The sequence below is a fragment of the Takifugu flavidus genome, chromosome 22 (assembly GCF_003711565.1).
Source record: "Takifugu flavidus isolate HTHZ2018 chromosome 22, ASM371156v2, whole genome shotgun sequence".
In the NCBI taxonomy this organism is placed as follows: domain Eukaryota; kingdom Metazoa; phylum Chordata; class Actinopteri; order Tetraodontiformes; family Tetraodontidae; genus Takifugu; species Takifugu flavidus.
Genome location: NC_079541.1, coordinates 9210167 through 9226546, shown reverse-complemented (window position 1 = coordinate 9226546; position 16380 = coordinate 9210167). Strand labels below are relative to the sequence as shown.

The 16380-nt window shown below is 47.2% G+C and overlaps 3 protein-coding genes across 5 annotated transcripts; all 3 read left to right on the top strand.

The window, feature by feature from the left end:
* Positions 1–3573: 3573 nt before the first annotated feature.
* On the top strand, positions 3574–5968 carry ankrd16 (ankyrin repeat domain 16). 2 transcript variants are annotated; one of them, XM_057022489.1, is made up of 7 exons: positions 3641–4120; positions 4619–4839; positions 4931–4973; positions 5110–5218; positions 5290–5451; positions 5527–5605; positions 5783–5968. In XM_057022489.1, the coding sequence occupies exons 1-7, from the start codon at positions 3783–3785 to the stop codon at positions 5935–5937; spliced, it is 1107 nt and encodes a 368-aa protein (XP_056878469.1). In that variant the 5' UTR covers positions 3641–3782; the 3' UTR covers positions 5938–5968. The 2 variants fall into 2 exon arrangements, with proteins under 2 accessions (XP_056878470.1, XP_056878469.1); XM_057022490.1 differs by lacking the exon at positions 5527–5605 and having other exon boundaries at positions 3574–4120.
* Positions 5969–6282: 314 nt separating this feature from the next.
* On the top strand, positions 6283–11608 carry gdi2 (GDP dissociation inhibitor 2). The gene is made up of 10 exons (XM_057022488.1): positions 6283–6444; positions 7844–7951; positions 8751–8850; positions 8949–9083; positions 9393–9591; positions 9668–9799; positions 9945–10044; positions 10225–10396; positions 10494–10693; positions 10864–11608. Exons 1-10 carry the CDS (start codon positions 6400–6402, stop codon positions 11014–11016), a joined length of 1344 nt encoding a protein of 447 aa, XP_056878468.1. The 5' UTR covers positions 6283–6399; the 3' UTR covers positions 11017–11608.
* Positions 11609–12281: 673 nt separating this feature from the next.
* LOC130519421 (ankyrin repeat and SOCS box protein 13-like) lies at positions 12282–15331 on the top strand. 2 transcript variants are annotated; one of them, XM_057022862.1, is made up of 6 exons: positions 12282–12439; positions 13420–13607; positions 13724–13880; positions 13959–14093; positions 14178–14369; positions 14623–15331. In XM_057022862.1, the coding sequence occupies exons 1-6, from the start codon at positions 12397–12399 to the stop codon at positions 14748–14750; spliced, it is 843 nt and encodes a 280-aa protein (XP_056878842.1). In that variant the 5' UTR covers positions 12282–12396; the 3' UTR covers positions 14751–15331. The 2 variants fall into 2 exon arrangements, with proteins under 2 accessions (XP_056878842.1, XP_056878841.1); XM_057022861.1 differs by having other exon boundaries at positions 13724–14093.
* The last annotated feature ends 1049 nt before the right edge of the window (positions 15332–16380 follow it).

The window sequence follows — 16380 nt, the reverse complement described above, 5'->3', positions numbered from 1 at the left end:
AATGTATCTCTGATTAATTCCACCTGTTTCTTACTACCCTCATGTGTCCACATGTCGTCTATGAAGCACTGGCACTGTTTCAATTCCATGACACCAAGTTCATTGTGTGCTCATCCAGGTGTTTGGTTCATTCATACCAAATAATGATCATATCGTCTTTACAATAAAATATGCAGATGCTCACCCCCTTACCCTAAAACACATTCAAGATTAATCCAAAGAATAAATGCAAATTATACTAAGGGTTCAGTGTTGGTTAAGGGTTCATTGAACACTTTAGATTTATTTAAAAACTGTACTAAAAGTCCCTAACAGGATGAGAGATCCTTCCTACTTTGCAAATGATCATGGTGTTTGAATTCAGAAACATTGTTTTTGTGTGTGTGAAGTGTTTTTAAGGAAAACCTTTAAATGTAATGATTGGTCATTTGGGGACTTGTATGTTTGATTTGGAATGATTATTCACAGAAGTAGACAAGTTATTTCCTCTTCACAGGTTTTTATTGAGAAATATAATTTTTTCTGGTGTTGCAGGCCTCGGTCTGCTCCTCTTCTGGCTGACCAGCTTCCCCAGCTTTTGAAAATATCCTTTCACAGGGAACAGACAATGCTGGGATGCACAGATACTTGCATGCAAGTTTCCACAGCGTAGGATTTTAAGTCTTTTGTGCCACCCAGTACTTCAAGGGATCCTCAACTCTTGTCAGAATTTGTTCTTTCAAATATCTATGACACAGACAGTAAGACAATGAATGACTGAATAAAAAAATCAGATGTTTCAACACAACATCTACAATAAATAGACGCACATATACATATATATACAGCATATATATACACGTATATATTTAGCTTACTGTCAGGATTTCCAGTGTTGACAGGGTCATGATTGTCGTCATGCCAAGCACGCAAGTGTCTCAGCATAGATAATGTGTTGTTGCTGTAAGACAACTCTTGTGTGCATTGCAAACACCGCACCTACAAGCAATTGTAATTTTGAGACCCATTTAAAAATTAAAAATACAATTCAATTATGGAAACATAAAATGTATGCTATGAACTGCATTATACCTTATTTGGTGCCATGAGATCAAAATGATCCCAAACTTTAGAACGTCGCTTATTGGTGGTACTCGCCATGAAACTTGCCAAAATACAAGCTCCGACACAGCGTTTCGAATCACTCTGCTTCAGGAAGAGTGACACAAGCTCCAAAGCCTTGGTATCATTTGCCCATCACTACTTGAGAGTGAACCTCTTTTCACTCTTGCATATTTGTTGCCTCCGTAGGGTGAGATAATTATTTTGAGAAAGATTTCCCAGTTGTTTAGTATAGCCACTGATCGAGAGCGTTCTTTTGTCAGTTTAAGTTTCATAGTCTTTTATTTTATAGAGTTGTGGGTTTTTTCCTCTGGCAGGAGTGACGCTTAGTATCAAGCTTTAAAGCTTTGATCTGGAGCAGGAGACCTTCATTGAGGTTGCTCAGGTGTGGCAAGGAGGGTAGACCAGCCATTGTGTGTACTTAATATTTCAGATTCCATATGGAGATACTAATCGCAACAGTTCAATTATGTTTTCCAGATATTGTGTTGCCAGGGTGGTGCCTCCACCCTTCCAATGTCTGAGCAGCAACTACAGCTGCTGCACATGCACCCAATCTAATGGCAGAAAGTTGGGATGACTTCCGGACTCGGCCATTTAAGATGACATATGGTGGCACTCATGTTTAGATCAATTTTGCATACCACTATTTAGCCATTTATTTTGGCTCCACTCGCACCAACTGTTAATTGGCCTAGACTTAAACCACCAGAACAGCCCAGCTAACACCAAAAACGTGGCAATGAACCTCGAGGCTCTTTTGACAGGGCCGTATACAGTCCCCAATTCTGGACAGCATTTTAAAAAGACAACTTCTGGTACTCTGACACTTTTGGTACAAACACATAGACGTTCTGAACACAAGGTTTATTTTTGCTAAGCTTCGGTTTTAAAAAGAAATCCCATCAACGGATACAAAATCAAGCTATGACACTACAAACTTGGGCTAAATGAGCCTCTCTCCATTGGGACCTGAGGAATTTGAAGCTTGGGAGACTGAGCAGTGAAAGAGGGAGGGCTCATGCTTCTCTGGAGCCAACTGCAGTCTCATTTCACCAGAAACTCGATTTTTTTTTCGGTCCAGCTGTAATCAGTGGCATGTGGTATGAGTGCAGCTGGTGTTGATAGTGGAGCAGAGAGACAAGCTTTATTTCTGCAGGAAACTGTGGCTCACCTGCCACTGGCTGTGCGACCAGCAGCTGTACTCCCTGCAACAGAACAGACACCTCCTGGCCCTTCAACCGCTGGTTATGCCTCTGTATAAAGGTACCGTAGTCTGGTTCACTTCAACTAGTTGAAGGGTCTTCTGCTGCATTAGTGTCCCGTTAGATCAAACCAGCTGCCTGATCTTTTTGTAGTCCTGTAGAATTAGAGACCAGCTTGATAGGCTGTGCTGTCCTCTGTTTTAGGGCTTGTTTGAATGTTGCACAGCCTTATAAAGATAGTCTCAATCAGGCAATAGTTTGACCACTAAGCTGGCAACACAACACACTATTGTGCTCTCTATTGTGCTGTGTCCAGGAGTGGACACAGCCTGAAGCATCCGGTTAGCCACTACTCCTGATGTCGTGTAGCATACACGATCCTGTTTTTGTCATATTCTTCAAGGTTCTGCCACAAGCCTAGAATGGCGCTAACTTGTTGATTGTTCAGGGTCAATCCTGTCTGCTCACGCACAAATTCATCTGTGCGGTCCATTCCAGGAATGTTGTGGTCATCTTCAGCCTGGAAAATAAATACTGATATTTAAGTTCTGTGGTATCACAATTTCCTCTTGACCAGTTATAGATTCATTGATTGATCTGATTCTTGTGTATGTTTTGTAGGGGCTCATTATTAGCAATTACTGCACCCCAATTAGTTTTCCTGAGAAAACATTAAATCAAGAAATTTTAATCCACTCTGGTGTAAAATCTGGAACCAGTTTCTTGCCAGACACCTTCTCGTAGTTGCTGTTCACACGATGAACCAACTCTCTTGTGTATTTGTGCAAGGTTGAAGGGTCACCTGAGACAATATTGCAGCAAGCAAGCAGCAAGTCTGGTTGTAAATAATGACACTGGGTCTGCCTCTCAGATCCAAACTGAGAGGTAGTTCCAGAGAACTGGGGCTTGCCGGCTAAAAGCTCTGTCCATCATTTCCAGCAGGACTAACATAAACAAGGAAACGGTAGCCAGCAGATTAATGTTTTACCATTTCACAAGCATAGGACACAGGATACATCTCGGTATTTGGGATCTCCTGGCTGGAGATCAACTCACACAGACGGTGTGTCACATCTTGCTATAATCTAATTAATTCTACCTAAAAGCGATAAATTCGCGTATTGTCCCTTTAAGGTCCACTACCCGTTGAGACTAGGGTTGACGCCTCAAGATGGCGCACAAATAAAATCTATTCCTGTAAAACTTTGGTTAGGCTCTAACAAAAACTTACGTACATTTTCACGATCACACACAATAACAATGCCATTTTATCTAGTTTAATCTTAAAAGGTTCTGAATTAGCGTGTTTTTTTATTTATCTTTTTTTGTGTAAGTTTCACCGAGTTCAGTCCTGATTGGCCACGGGGGTTTCTGATTAGCGAGAAACATATTAATAAACCTTTTTCGACAGCGCGTCCTCGCAGCATTTTATATGCGAAGTTGTGTTCTTGCAAAGGATTTTAATCGTTTCGAAACATGGACGAAAACACATTAAAACGAGTAGTGAGACTGGCCCAGGATGGGAAATTGCAAACCTTGGAAGAAGTGATAACATTAGGTGGTTCGGAGGCTTTGCAAACGATCAGAAACAAGCACTTTGGTAGCGCGGGAGACACTCTGCTGCACTATGCTTCCAGAATGGGACACTTGGACACTGTGGAGTATCTAATTAAGGAGGTCGGAGTGGATGTCGAGGTGTACAACAACGATTACAAGAGGCCGCTGCACGAAGCTGCATCAATGAGCCACCGAGATTGTGTCAGCTACCTGCTGCGGGAGGGAGCCGAGGTGGATTCTCTCAAAAAGGCAGACTGGTGAGACCAATCGCTGTCTGTCTCCAGTTCAACCAGATCATGTCACGGTTGATTTAACCAGTTAGGCGAGTTCATCTTACTGTTAATTTAAATACAAACTACCGCTGCACAGTGCAGCGTCTCCATTCGATGGCGTTTTGGCTGAAATCCTTAGGTCGCTGGTTCGAATCCGGCTCGAAGGATTGTTTTTTCTCCTTAAGTTTTAAATGTTTGTTGTTGAATCATTACTGTATTTTCATAGGAAACGGGACATTAATATTAGCAATGTAATGTGATAAAACCATGTTTGCTTTACTGTAAAAATGAAAGCCAGGGTTTTGGAGTGCAACTTCATCTTCTGGTGTCAGCTTCAGAGGATTTGCTAACATTTGTGATACCACTTCCATATAATTTCTGTCATTGATAAGTTGTTCATTAACTTCTTTAATCCAAGACAACAATTTTCTCCATTATTTCTGAAGCATTTGTTCAGAGCAGGTATTAATGTTGCCCTTTTAGGACCCCCCTGATGATGGCCTGCACTCGCAGCAGCCTTGCTGTGATCCAGGATCTGCTGAGCCACAAGGCTGATCCAGCGCTGAGGAACAAGGACGGATGGACGGCCTTCCACATTGCCTGCAGGAAGGGTGACCCCCTGGTCGTCGGCTACCTGCTCACCGTCGCCCCAGATATCTGGAGGACTGAGAGCAAGACTTGCAGGACTCCGCTGCACACGGCAGGTAAACTGTAGATCCATGCAGCATGTCATTGACTCCTTTCTCAGTGGCACGGAGCATCTACGCTTTCATAAATTCATACTTTCTTGCTCAGCAATGCACGGCTGTGAGGAGGTTGTCAGGATCTTGCTGGAGAGGTGGGTAAATTGTGGAAATGTGTGAAAATCAGCCCTGAGTACTGTCAAACATGCCACTCTGTAAGGTTGGAACCTTATGTGTTTGCAAATTGTGAAAATGCATGTTGATGGATCCACATGTTTGCTGACCTTCCAGATGTGGCTACGTGCCAGACAGCCCCGACAGCTGCGGAGTCACTCCGTTTATGGACGCCATCAGGAGTGGACACATATCTGTGGCCAGGACTCTCCGAGAGAAACACCAGGTAAAGCCACTGCACACAGCGGTTTTAGGGGATCTAGAGGGCATCTCTGATCCTTCTGCTCTCCATTGGAGGCGTCTCCAACAGCCACCGATCTACTCGGAGCTCAGCCGCTGCACCAAGCTGCTGTCACTGGCCAGCAGGCGGCGCTGCGGTTCCTGGTGCAGGAGCTGGATGTTGACGTGAACCAGAGAGTGGAAAACACCCACCTTACTGCGCTGCATTACGCCGCAAAGGTCAGAATACCAGTCCAAGTAAACCCACTGACATGAAGACACATCCTCCACCTTGGTCTTCTCATGTGCTTTCAGGAGGGTCACACGTCCACAGTAAAGACCCTGCTGGAGCTTGGAGCGGATCTTCATTGTCGCGACAGAAAGGGGAGAAGCGGTAATGAGACAGAACAGCAGCATTTCAGAGACAAACACCTGAACACATCTGTCCCCTCTGAGGACAGAAACCTCTGGATGGCGTCAGGCTTCGTCCTTTTCCACACATTGGGGTTTTTTTGTGGGGGGGGGGGTTCGTTCGCTTGTCTCACCTCTGTCCTCTTTTCCCTCCATGCAGCGCTTCACATGGCCTCCATCGGGCAACACGCACGGACAGCCGAGGTGCTGCTGGAGCTGGGACTCGAAGACTCGGGGGACTGTGGCGGCACCACAGCACAGCAGCTTGCCCGAAAACCAGATGTTGTGCGAGTGTTTGAACAATGCCTAAAATAAAGGTCCAGAATGTGTTTGTGCACAGAGGAAAGAGTGAGAGGGCCCTTTCCTCTCTGAGTCAGTGTGTTCCCGAGCCCAGTTGTCAACTGAGTTTGTCGCCAATTCTTTTAATCTGGAGACGATCAGCTTCACAGAATGGTCTGTTTGGGTGTCTTCAACCATTTCTGTGACTTTGGGACAGGAAACAGCGGCCACCTACCGACGCACTGCTATGAGACACTGCTGTGTTCCTTCTAAGATTCACATAAAGCGCGCATTTATGCAAACACCTGAAGTCGCTGCAGGAACCAGGAACCTTGATCTCGGCGGATCTCGGGTCCAGGAGCTTGAGAGCCGCCCATCGCGTGATTGACAGCGCGGAGGCCACGCCCACATCCGAAACTCTACTGTTCGTTTCAAGACTCGCAGCTCTCCATTTTCTCTTTTCCTCATCTAGCGCAATAGACGAGTAAAGAGTTGAACATGAATGAAGAATACGACGTTATCGTGCTGGGCACCGGGCTGACGGTAAGACTTTGGGACAACTTTGTGGTGTGCGGTGTAGAAGCGATTTGCAACCTGTTAAGCGGTGTGCGAGGCGGCCTGAAGTGGGCCTGATAATCGGGGCTAGCTCTAAGTAGCTAGCTTAGCCGGCCACTTAAAGTAGGAGAAAATGAAAAGAAAGACGGAAGATCGGGGAGCCAACTCGCTTAGACTTCCACAACACCACTCTCCGGTGTCGATTGTCCAGACATGAGTTAACTGAACATATGCAGAACTCTGCCTGGCTGTTGCATAAGTTTGACGCCAGTTCCGACAGCTTTTCTTAGTAAAGATTATACGGGGATGATTAAATGCGCTAACGTTAGCCGGCCCAAATCAGGCCAGCAGCCATTTAATTAACTTCTGACAACTTAGTTTAAAAGACTATCGACGTGTGTTCGGTGACGCTGTCTTCCTGGAGCACTTTCCTTACATCAGCAAATATTTGCCGCGAAGCGGCGTCACCGACCCGGAATAACCATCAAAGTTAACGACACTAAAATCCCACGCATGAAACTTTTGTCTCGTTATTAGCTCGATGTGGTTTAAACACATGATACTTAAGTGTCCTTTTTATAGTTTATCGTGAAGTGAACTTTGTATCGTGTCTCACTAAATTATTTGTCAACTTAAAGCCATGTTAATTAGCATTATTAGCACAACTTAACGTGGAGCATTTTGACGCTTTGGACGTTAAAGTCGGTGTTCAGGCGAATTTTGCTAGTTGTAGTTCTGCGCGTGCGCATTGCCACTGCATCTCCGTGCATGTAGAGAAGTTCTTAAGCTCATGATGGAGTAGAAAAAATATGTCCCCCTCCCCATAGTGTTGGTTAAAACAGAAGAAAACCATGCAAAAGACGTTAGCAAGGTCCGACAAACAGAAATGGACAGAAGATGGCACAATGTTTCTGTCAAATGGGAACTAATGAATTTAAACACGTGACAGAGTTCCAAAAAACTCCCCCGTGACCACTTCTGTTCTGGTGGTGGAGGTGAGCTTTTTCTGACAGTTTTTCCCCTGCAGACAGGAGGTTTATTGACTTGTGTCTCTAATGCAGAGCACTGCTGCCTCATTTTACAGGCTGGTCTTGTCACATGCCTTTAATCATCCGCTGGGTCGAAACCACACAAATGCCAATTTTTTATTTAAAAAGAATGGGTTTTTTTTCGCCCCTATTTCGCCCTCCTTTGTGACAGTTGGGACTTTGACCCTGCTGGTCAGTATATTTTTACCACCGTCCACATGACTGGGACGCTGGTGTGAGGACCCTAGAAGGAGCCCAGGCAGGAGCAAAGCTTCCTGGAGCTAAAGTCAAAGGGTTGGGCGTCATGGTAATGCAACTATCGCCGGATGATTTTGATTCTGACTCTTGTGTCCACTCAGGAATGCATTCTGTCAGGCATCATGTCGGTGAAGGGGAAGAAGGTCCTTCACATGGACCGCAACAACTTCTACGGCGCCGAGAGCGCCTCCATCACGCCTCTGGATGAGGTAAGGTCCTGCTGCTGGTGCTCGGCTCAGCGTCGAGGGGATTCGGCTACTGGTCCTTCAGGAGACATTCCTGCAATGTTTCAATCCAGGGCCTCTATCTGGTGCACTTGTAAAATACTAAAGTTCCCAAAGGTTCCTTGAACTCTGAGGCTTTTATTAAGATTAAGATTAAGATGTACTTTATTCATCCCCGTGGGGAAGTTGAATTATAGTAGCAACCTATACAAAGTATAGAAACAGAATAAATAATTACAGATAAGATTAGAATGTTCTAAGCATATATACAGCATATATTATAAGCATATATTATAAGCACACACACATATATATATACACACACATAAGCATATATACATAAATATAGATTAAATAAAAATACAATTACAACATGAATATTGCACAGTTATTGTTAGTGGCTCGGTTTGGATGAGTTATACAGTCTGATGGCGGACGGCAGGAATGACTTCCTGTACCGTTCCTTAGAGCAGCGAGGCTGCAGGAGTCTGTTGCTGAAGCTGCTTCTCAGTTTGTCCACTGTGAGCCAAGGCAACATGTGGGGGGTTTAGGCAGCGGTCCAGCCAGAGCTCTGACTGGAACACAGTCAACTGTCTCCTAGTGGCCCCACCCATCGGAAAGGTGCTTCACAAAGTGACCTACGGTGGGTTGATGAGGCTCTAAAACAAGTCTGCAAGTCTGGTTCCTCGCCGTTATCACGTGGTCTTGAGTTTGGACGCTGCGGAACATCGCGGATGGTTCTTCTTCCTGGATAAGGTTGTTTCATCTTTGTGTCTCTTCCCAGCTCTACAAGCGCTTCAGCCTTCCTGGGAAACCACCAGAGTCGATGGGAAAAGGTCGGGATTGGAACGTCGATCTCATTCCTAAATTTCTGATGAGCAACGGTACGTTTCTGCTGACAAGTCTGTTTTCTATGTTAAATCCGTGCACGGCGGCCTTTATTGTTAAGCATTGTTGAGCATAATTTCCCTTCCTTTTGCAGGTCAGCTGGCCCGCATGCTGCTGATAACAAGTGTGACCCGTTATCTGGACTTTAAGGTGGTTATGGGCAGCTTTGTCTACAAAAATGGCAACATTTACAAAGTTCCCTCGACAGAGACTGAGGCTCTGGCCACCAGTAAGTTATGAAGAAATCTTTCCTCTCAATTTAGTCCTTTCCAAGAAAGAAAAGGTTAAAACCAATCAGACATGAAGATGTTAGACATTAGCTAATTTCACACCATTTGCTGCCACTAGTGGGGCACTGCAGGGGTCGGGTTTGAGAAGGCAGAGCGCAATGAGAGCCAGCACTTTAACTGGTCCTTTTAAATGTTTCTGGCATGCATGCGTGCCATTAACATCGTTGATCGTGTTTTGGCTCGCTGGGATGGGCTGCCGATCCCCGTTCTTCTGTGTCGCCTTCACTGTCTCGCTTTGTCTCCTCAAGAACTGCTGGGTTTGTTTGAGAAACGGCGCTTCAAAAAGTTCCTGGGCTTTGTGGCCAATATGGACGTGAACGACCCCAAAACTCTTGATGGCGTTGACCCACAGAAGACGACAATGAGGGAGCTCTATTCCAAATTTAGCCTGGGCCCGGATGTGATGGACTTCACCGGTCACGCGCTGGCCCTCTACGGCACAGATGAGTCAGTGCTCTTTGGAGGAGAACCATGAGCTCATGAGCTGTGCAGGCCTTTAATGACCCTTGTCTTGTCTTCTCAGCTACATCGATCGACCCTGCATTGAGACGATAAACAGAATAAAGCTTTACAGCGAATCTCTGGCCAGGTACGGCCAAAGCCCCTACCTCTATCCCATGTACGGCCTGGGAGAACTTCCTCAAGGATTTGCTCGGTAGGAACGTTGTCCGTCAATGCTCTTACCCTGTAGCGGCAGGCTGATGTGTGTATCACCTGGAGTGTGCTGTCCCAGAGGTCACAATGAAGTCTAACGTGCACATCGTGCACCCGCTGACTCGGCTCAACACTCTTTGTTGCAGGCTGAGTGCCATTTACGGTGGAACGTACATGCTGAACAAGCCCATCGAGGAAATCATCATGGAGGACGGGAAGGTGGTGGGAGTCAAGTCTGACGGGGAGGTGAGACACGTTTCCGTTCTTGTGTGTGGCTTCTCTTATCTAGCAGCTCCTGGTACGACAGACGCTCCCAGAGCTTTTCAACAATCTGTCAAATTTTGTGCAAGATGATCTGTGGGGTTCCCTGAAAAAAGAACCCACCCCTAACATGTGACCTCTGACCTGTGGCCACCGGCGTGACAGATCGCCAGATGCAAGCAGCTCATCTGTGACCCCAGCTACGTTCCCGAGCGGGTCACCAAAGTGGGTCAGGTGATCCGAGTGATCTGCATCTTGAGCCACCCCATCGCCAACACCAATAACTCCAACTCCTGCCAGATCATCATCCCTCAGAACCAGGTCAACAGGAAGCATGGTCAGTTCCTCATCTCCTCCGGCGCTGGGACCGGATTGTGGAAGCTCCTTCGGTCGGTTGTCAGGCGGGACGTCGGTAACCTCTCTTGTCCTTGCAGACATCTACGTCTGCATGATCTCCTTTGCTCATAACGTGGCGGCAGAGGGCAAATACATCGCCATCGCCAGCACCTCGGTGGAGACGAATGACCCCGAGCAGGAGATCAAGCCGGCTCTGGACCTTCTGATGCCCATCGACCAGAAGTTTGTCAGCATCGCGGACCAGTACGAACCCACTGACCCGGGTACCGAGAGCCAGGTATGTCCAGTCGGCTCGGACAGGACCTCTCAATGTTCCTGGAGCAGCTTTGCGTTTAGCTTTAGCCGCCAGCAGCTTGATTGTGTGGTGGCTAAAACAGATTCATTGACCTGAGCTGCCTGTCGACCCACGTGCACTGAGACTTTGTCCCTCTCTGATGACGACTCTAGATCTTCGTCTCCCGTTCTTACGACGCCACCACTCACTTCGAGAGCACCTGCGACGACATCAAGAACATCTACAACAGGATGACCGGCACAGAATTCAACTTTGCTGAGATGGAGCGGCACAAGAAAGACACGTTTGGTGATGCCGCCGAGTAGAGGCCTCACGTGCACGTTCGCCAGTGCTGCCGGTGACCTCCTCAGATGTTCACTGGTGGCAGGGCACATTTTCCAAATCAATGGTTTGTCCCAAATGCAAATATATATATAGAGAGATATGATATAGTGTTCTTGGATAGGCTGCAGGGAGGAAGTCAGTGCTGAGAGCAGAACCGTCTTCCTGGTGGGAGATCTTACATAGTCCAAAGATGCCAAACCAACAGGACCTTCTTCAATAATAGTATCATGGAGCACTTCAGTGTTGGTGGGGGGGGGGATTCTCTCGCCCCACATCATCCCACGGGGATTTTTTACATATCGCAGCGAGAGCGGCTTTATTTTTGTCATCCTGTACGTGGCGCTCTAGTGCGCTCAACTCCTCCTGAAGCATCTTGAGAATCCCAGTTAAACCATGATTAGGTTGAGCATTCACAGGGCGAGTTCGACTAGTTGCCCGAGAAGGACCAAACGTGCACTGCAGCGGTTTTGAAGTGGTAACAGCCATATAATAAATTCAGTCGTAAACTGAAAATCCATCTTGCATTCAAATGATTTCTGTACTGCAAAATAAAATCATATTTGTCAAGAAGAATCTGGCTGGAGCTTTACTGACCCGTGTGAAGAAGCCACATATATCCTCCTTAACTCAGGAAAAACTGAGGTCATGGTGTTTGGTCCTGAACCTCTCAGGGATAGATTAGATCACATGATCACTCTAGATGGTATCTCATTAACATCTAGTCACTCTGTGAGGAATCTTGGAGTAACTTTTGATCAAAATCTCTCCTTCAACTCACACATTAAATTAGTCTCTAGAAGTGCCTTTTTTCACCTGAGGAACATCACAAGGATCAGGAAGCTACTGACGCAGCATGATGCTGAAAAGTTAGTCCATGCATTTGTTACTTCCAGGCTGGACTACTGTAACTCTTTATTATCAGGGTGTCCAAACAACTCTTTAAGAAGCCTCCAGTTGATCCAAAATGCTGCAGCCAGAGTTCTGACAGGTATTGACAAAAGAGATCACATAACTCCTGTACTGGCGTCGCTTCATTGGCTGCCCGTTAAATTTAGAATAATTTTTAAAACCCTGGCGCGCGCTCTCTCTCTCTCTCTCCTCTCTCTCTCTCTCTCTCTCTTTCTTCCTGTTAAATAAAACCGGGAATTAGTTTGCATCCATCCAGATTTTCACTAACTGGAGTCACCGCTTCATGGAACAAATTGCCAAAAGGTGGCTAGGACGCACTACATTTCCCGGCATGCGCCTCTCTCTCGGCCGCATGACGCGCGCCGCAAGTAAACAGAGCAACGTGGATTTTTTTTTTTTTCTACAAACGTCTCGGCAGTTTGTGTGCTATTTTGAACCGGGCTAACGTAGCGATGGAAATAGAGAATTCTCGTCCGTATTTCTTTGGAGACATTGGTGAGTAAGAACTCAATGAAACGTGGCCCCGTCCCAATTCGACAGGTTTGGGGATTTCTTAGCTATCAGCTAGCAAGTGGCTGCTACCCGACATTTAACGGTTCCCTCCTCTTACCTTAAAAGAGGGCCGCGGGTTTTGTTTCAGACATTTCGCCACAGCTACGATGCTCCGAGTTGCCCGAATTATTTCCCATCATGCATATCGAGAGTTGGTTCATCGGATGTAGTTAGCAAGGCAAAAGATAAACAGTCATTTGAAACTAGACCATTGCATAAAAATTGTGACTGTGTGCCTCCTGCTCTGCTCATCTGCCCCATGGCTGATGCCCCCTAAGGCACCCGTGTTGAAAGGCACTTAACCACTGATGCCGTTGAGGTTGGGGACGTTAGAACCAGAAGGCTTTCAAATATGTGCGTGCGTAAGTTCATTCAATTAGGTTCAACGTTGTTGGAGAAACGATGAGTTCAATACGTAGCTTTTGTCAGTCATGGGAGTTAATAGGAGACTTGAGTCAACTTGACCCGTGAGGAGGCATCTTGGAAGTGGACCCAGGACTTTGAGATTTCACAGGAGCAATCCAAAACCTCTTGGCAAAATTTGGTGCATCTAAAACAAAGCATGTAGGAGGAGATGCACATCAAACAAAAGAAATAAAAAATGTCAAGGAGGAACACAGAGCTAGGAGGCACACAGAGCTAGGAGACACACAGGGCTAGGAGGCACACAAAGCAAGGAGGAACACAGAGCTAGGAGGCACACATGGCAAGCAGGCACACGAAGCTGGCAGGCACACAGAGCTAGGAGACACATTGAGCTAGGAGGAACACAGAGCTAGTAGACGCTCCTAGCTAGGAGGCACCCAGAGCTAGGAGGCACGCGGGGCTAGGAGGCACACAGAGCTGGGAGGCACAAGATTCAAGCGAAGCGTAGGACGGTCTGGCTATGCCCTGACTACACTGCCATCACTGTTCTCCTGCAGGCTGCTGGTCAGAAAGAACAGAGGTGCACAGAGCCGCCTCGCAGGGTCATGCCGCCCAGCTGCAGGACCTCATCCAGAGCGGCGCTTCAGTCAACATGGTGGCTGTGGACTCCATCACACCCCTGCACGAGGCGTGTGTGCGCGGGCAGGCGGAGTGCGTCCAGCTGCTCCTGGAAGCCGGAGCTCAGGTCAGTCGTGGAGGTCATCGGCGATGACCTTTCTGCTCTAGCTAGTCAGATGAACAGGACATTACACCTTTGCGCTTCTCTGTGCGACCCTGTGTCCTGTGCTGATCTCCTCTCAGGTGGATGCAAGGAATGTGGATGGAAGTACCCCCCTGTGTGACGCCTGCTCTGCTGGTAGTTTGGAGTGTGTGAAACTGCTGCTAGAACACGGCGCCAAGGCCAACACAGCCCTGACCTCACGTACAGCCTCCCCACTCCACGAGGCCTGCATGGGGGGTGAGCTGGGCAGCATGTTAGCTTCAGCTGTTCCTCACGTGGAATCATACATGGCACTATTTTGTCTTCTTTGTTTAGGAAACGCAGACTGTGTGAAGCTGCTGATCGCAGTGGACGCTGGTCTGGAGGCGTATGACCTCTACTACGGGACGCCCCTGCACGTGGCCTGTGCCAACGACGACATCAACTGTGTCAAAGTGCTGCTCAACGCAGGCGAGTCTCGTCGTGATGATACGTGTCCGAAAATGAGCAACTCTTGTATCCTGACCTTTGACCTGACCTTTGCGCCGACACCAGGGGCTAAAGTGAATGCTGCCAGGCTGCACGAGACCCCGTTACACCACGCGGCCAAAAACATGCGGGTGGAGATGATTGAGATCCTGGTGGAGTTTGGCGCTAACGTCTATGCGAGAGACCAACACAACAGGAAGCCTGTATATTACACCACCCCGGGGTCTCCCTCTGCAGGCTGCCTCTCCTTCTATGAGAGTAAGTCACGCTCTTCCGACAGGTTTCCACGGATGGGCGTAGAACCGGTTCTCTGCTGTACTGGTGTCAGAAGTCTGGTGGTTTAAACCGGATCTGAAATTGAGATTTAGTGTGTCAGCATGTGCCCAGAAGGGGGCAGCACCAGCTCAAGAGAACCAGAACTATTGAGGGGGCGGGACCCAATCCATAGAGGAAACCTCACTTTTAAAGTCCAGTACTCACTCATTAGTATCTGTTCTGGTTCTGTCTGCAGACATTCCCATGAGTCTCCAGCAGCTCTGCAGGTTGGCGCTGAGGAACTGGCTGGGTCCCCGAGCTCTAAAGGTCATAGGCCAACTACAGATCCCCAAACTCCTCATCAGATACCTTTGTTACCAGTGAGTCCCGGCTACAGGTTCAGCACAAGGTCCCGGTTCACCTCAGGAAACCCGTGTTCACTCTCCCCTCTTGTACCAAGAAGAAGAGACCCCAGTCTTGGAGGAACCAAAAACGAAATCAGAACTAGTTTAAGGTCCTGTAACAGCAGCCCAGGCTGATCCATCCGTGCTGTTGAAATCTACCAATTCAACCTCTTCGGAACAGCGTTTTAGGCTCTTTAACATGATTCATGTGGTCCGCATCGGAGGTCATGATGTAGGAAGGACGCCGTTGAGGCCCGAGGGCTTGGTGACCTGCTGATTGTGGAACCACAAGATCCAGACTTGCAGAAAATGGGAACTAACCTGATTTCCTGCACTGAGAACAACAGGAAATCACCTGGAAGCTTCATTTAATAGTTTTATTCGATATTTATTCGATAATTAGTTTTAATGCAATTATCTGCAGATTTTAAAGGCGGAATTCTTCAAGCAATGTCCTCACAAGTGCAGTAAAAAGCTGTTGTGTGTTTGAAGCATGATGAAACAGGGATTATTGAGATTCTGCAGAGAAATATAGAAATACACTTTTGTCTTTAAAAGCTCCGTTTGCCACTTTTCTAATGTCAAAGTGTACTTTGAAACATCCCTTGATGCCGAGATTATCGATGATATTTAAGAGAGGCAGGAAATCTGGTCCTAAAATCAAAGTTTTGGTGTTAGAAGTCGTCCTTCCTTCAAATGAAACAAGCCTTTTTTTGACTCCTTACAGTGATCCACGGAGCTCTGCCTCGCTCCACATTCCAGCCTCATCTGCAGCCGTTAGCGTCGTGCTTCCCTCTGTTTGACAGATGCTAAGCAGCTTCCTCCAGAGAAGTCAGGGCTGCCTATTTATAGTGGTGTGGAGTATTTTTATCTTGTTTCTGAATTCCAGAACATGCTGGAGGGTTAGAGGATGCAAACGCCTCCAAAGGTTTCATAACATGGACTCGGTCCAAAGGATGCTGCTCGTCAAAGGCGAAACAAGGGGGTCAGGTGGATCCAAGCCTGCAGTCTCCTGCAGTCTCCTTTCACTTCCTGCAGCCAGCTGCTGGGGGCCAGCCAAGGAGCCCCCTTTACTTCAGCCTGAGCTTGCTGCTCTCTCTGGACTCCAATTGTCCACTCGGGTGCAGGTAAAGGTGTCGTCAGCTGGACCTGCTGCCCAGCAGCTGCGTGTTAATGGTCGGTCCAACAGAACCTCCTAAAGCATCTCAAAGTGATATTTCTTCGCGTTCAGATCTGGATCCAGACGGCTCGGCTCACTCCCTCACTCCCCGGCCCGCCTGGCTCCATCTCAGCACTCGATAAATCTGTCCGCAGGCTTAATATGAAAAGATGGACTCCTCTAACGGGACGGAAGGCCTCTCAGCCTGTTTTCATGCTCCAGAAATGCAGCCTTATTCATGCTGATGCCATAACCCACCAAGGGTTCTATTTATTTACCTGTTGCTGAGGGAGTTCACCCCTCAGATTGTCCTGTTGTCTTTGGTACCTGGGGACGTCTTTAGTGGTCTCCAGTTGGGTGGATTTCTAGGAATATTTGTGAATTCAGCCCTGCTAACAAGGCTAACTGTGGTCCAACAAGGACCAATGAAGAACATCAAATGAACTAATCA

Excerpts from the sequence above, each read along its gene's own strand:
- ankrd16 (XM_057022489.1), top strand. The coding sequence starts at position 3,783 with ATGGACGAAAACACATTAAAACGAGTAGTGAGACTGGCCCAGGATGGG. Across the intron at positions 4,121-4,618 it reads TCTCTCAAAAAGGCAGACTG|GACCCCCCTGATGATGGCCT; the intron begins GTGAGACCAATC and ends TTGCCCTTTTAG. Across the intron at positions 4,840-4,930 it reads GACTCCGCTGCACACGGCAG|CAATGCACGGCTGTGAGGAG; the intron begins GTAAACTGTAGA and ends TTTCTTGCTCAG.
- gdi2 (XM_057022488.1), top strand. The coding sequence starts at position 6,400 with ATGAATGAAGAATACGACGTTATCGTGCTGGGCACCGGGCTGACG. Across the intron at positions 9,084-9,392 it reads GACTGAGGCTCTGGCCACCA|AACTGCTGGGTTTGTTTGAG; the intron begins GTAAGTTATGAA and ends TGTCTCCTCAAG. Across the intron at positions 9,800-9,944 it reads CTTCCTCAAGGATTTGCTCG|GCTGAGTGCCATTTACGGTG; the intron begins GTAGGAACGTTG and ends TCTTTGTTGCAG.
- LOC130519421 (XM_057022861.1), top strand. The coding sequence starts at position 12,397 with ATGGAAATAGAGAATTCTCGTCCGTATTTCTTTGGAGACATTG. Across the intron at positions 14,094-14,177 it reads CAAAGTGCTGCTCAACGCAG|GGGCTAAAGTGAATGCTGCC; the intron begins GCGAGTCTCGTC and ends CGCCGACACCAG. Across the intron at positions 14,370-14,622 it reads CTGCCTCTCCTTCTATGAGA|ACATTCCCATGAGTCTCCAG; the intron begins GTAAGTCACGCT and ends TTCTGTCTGCAG.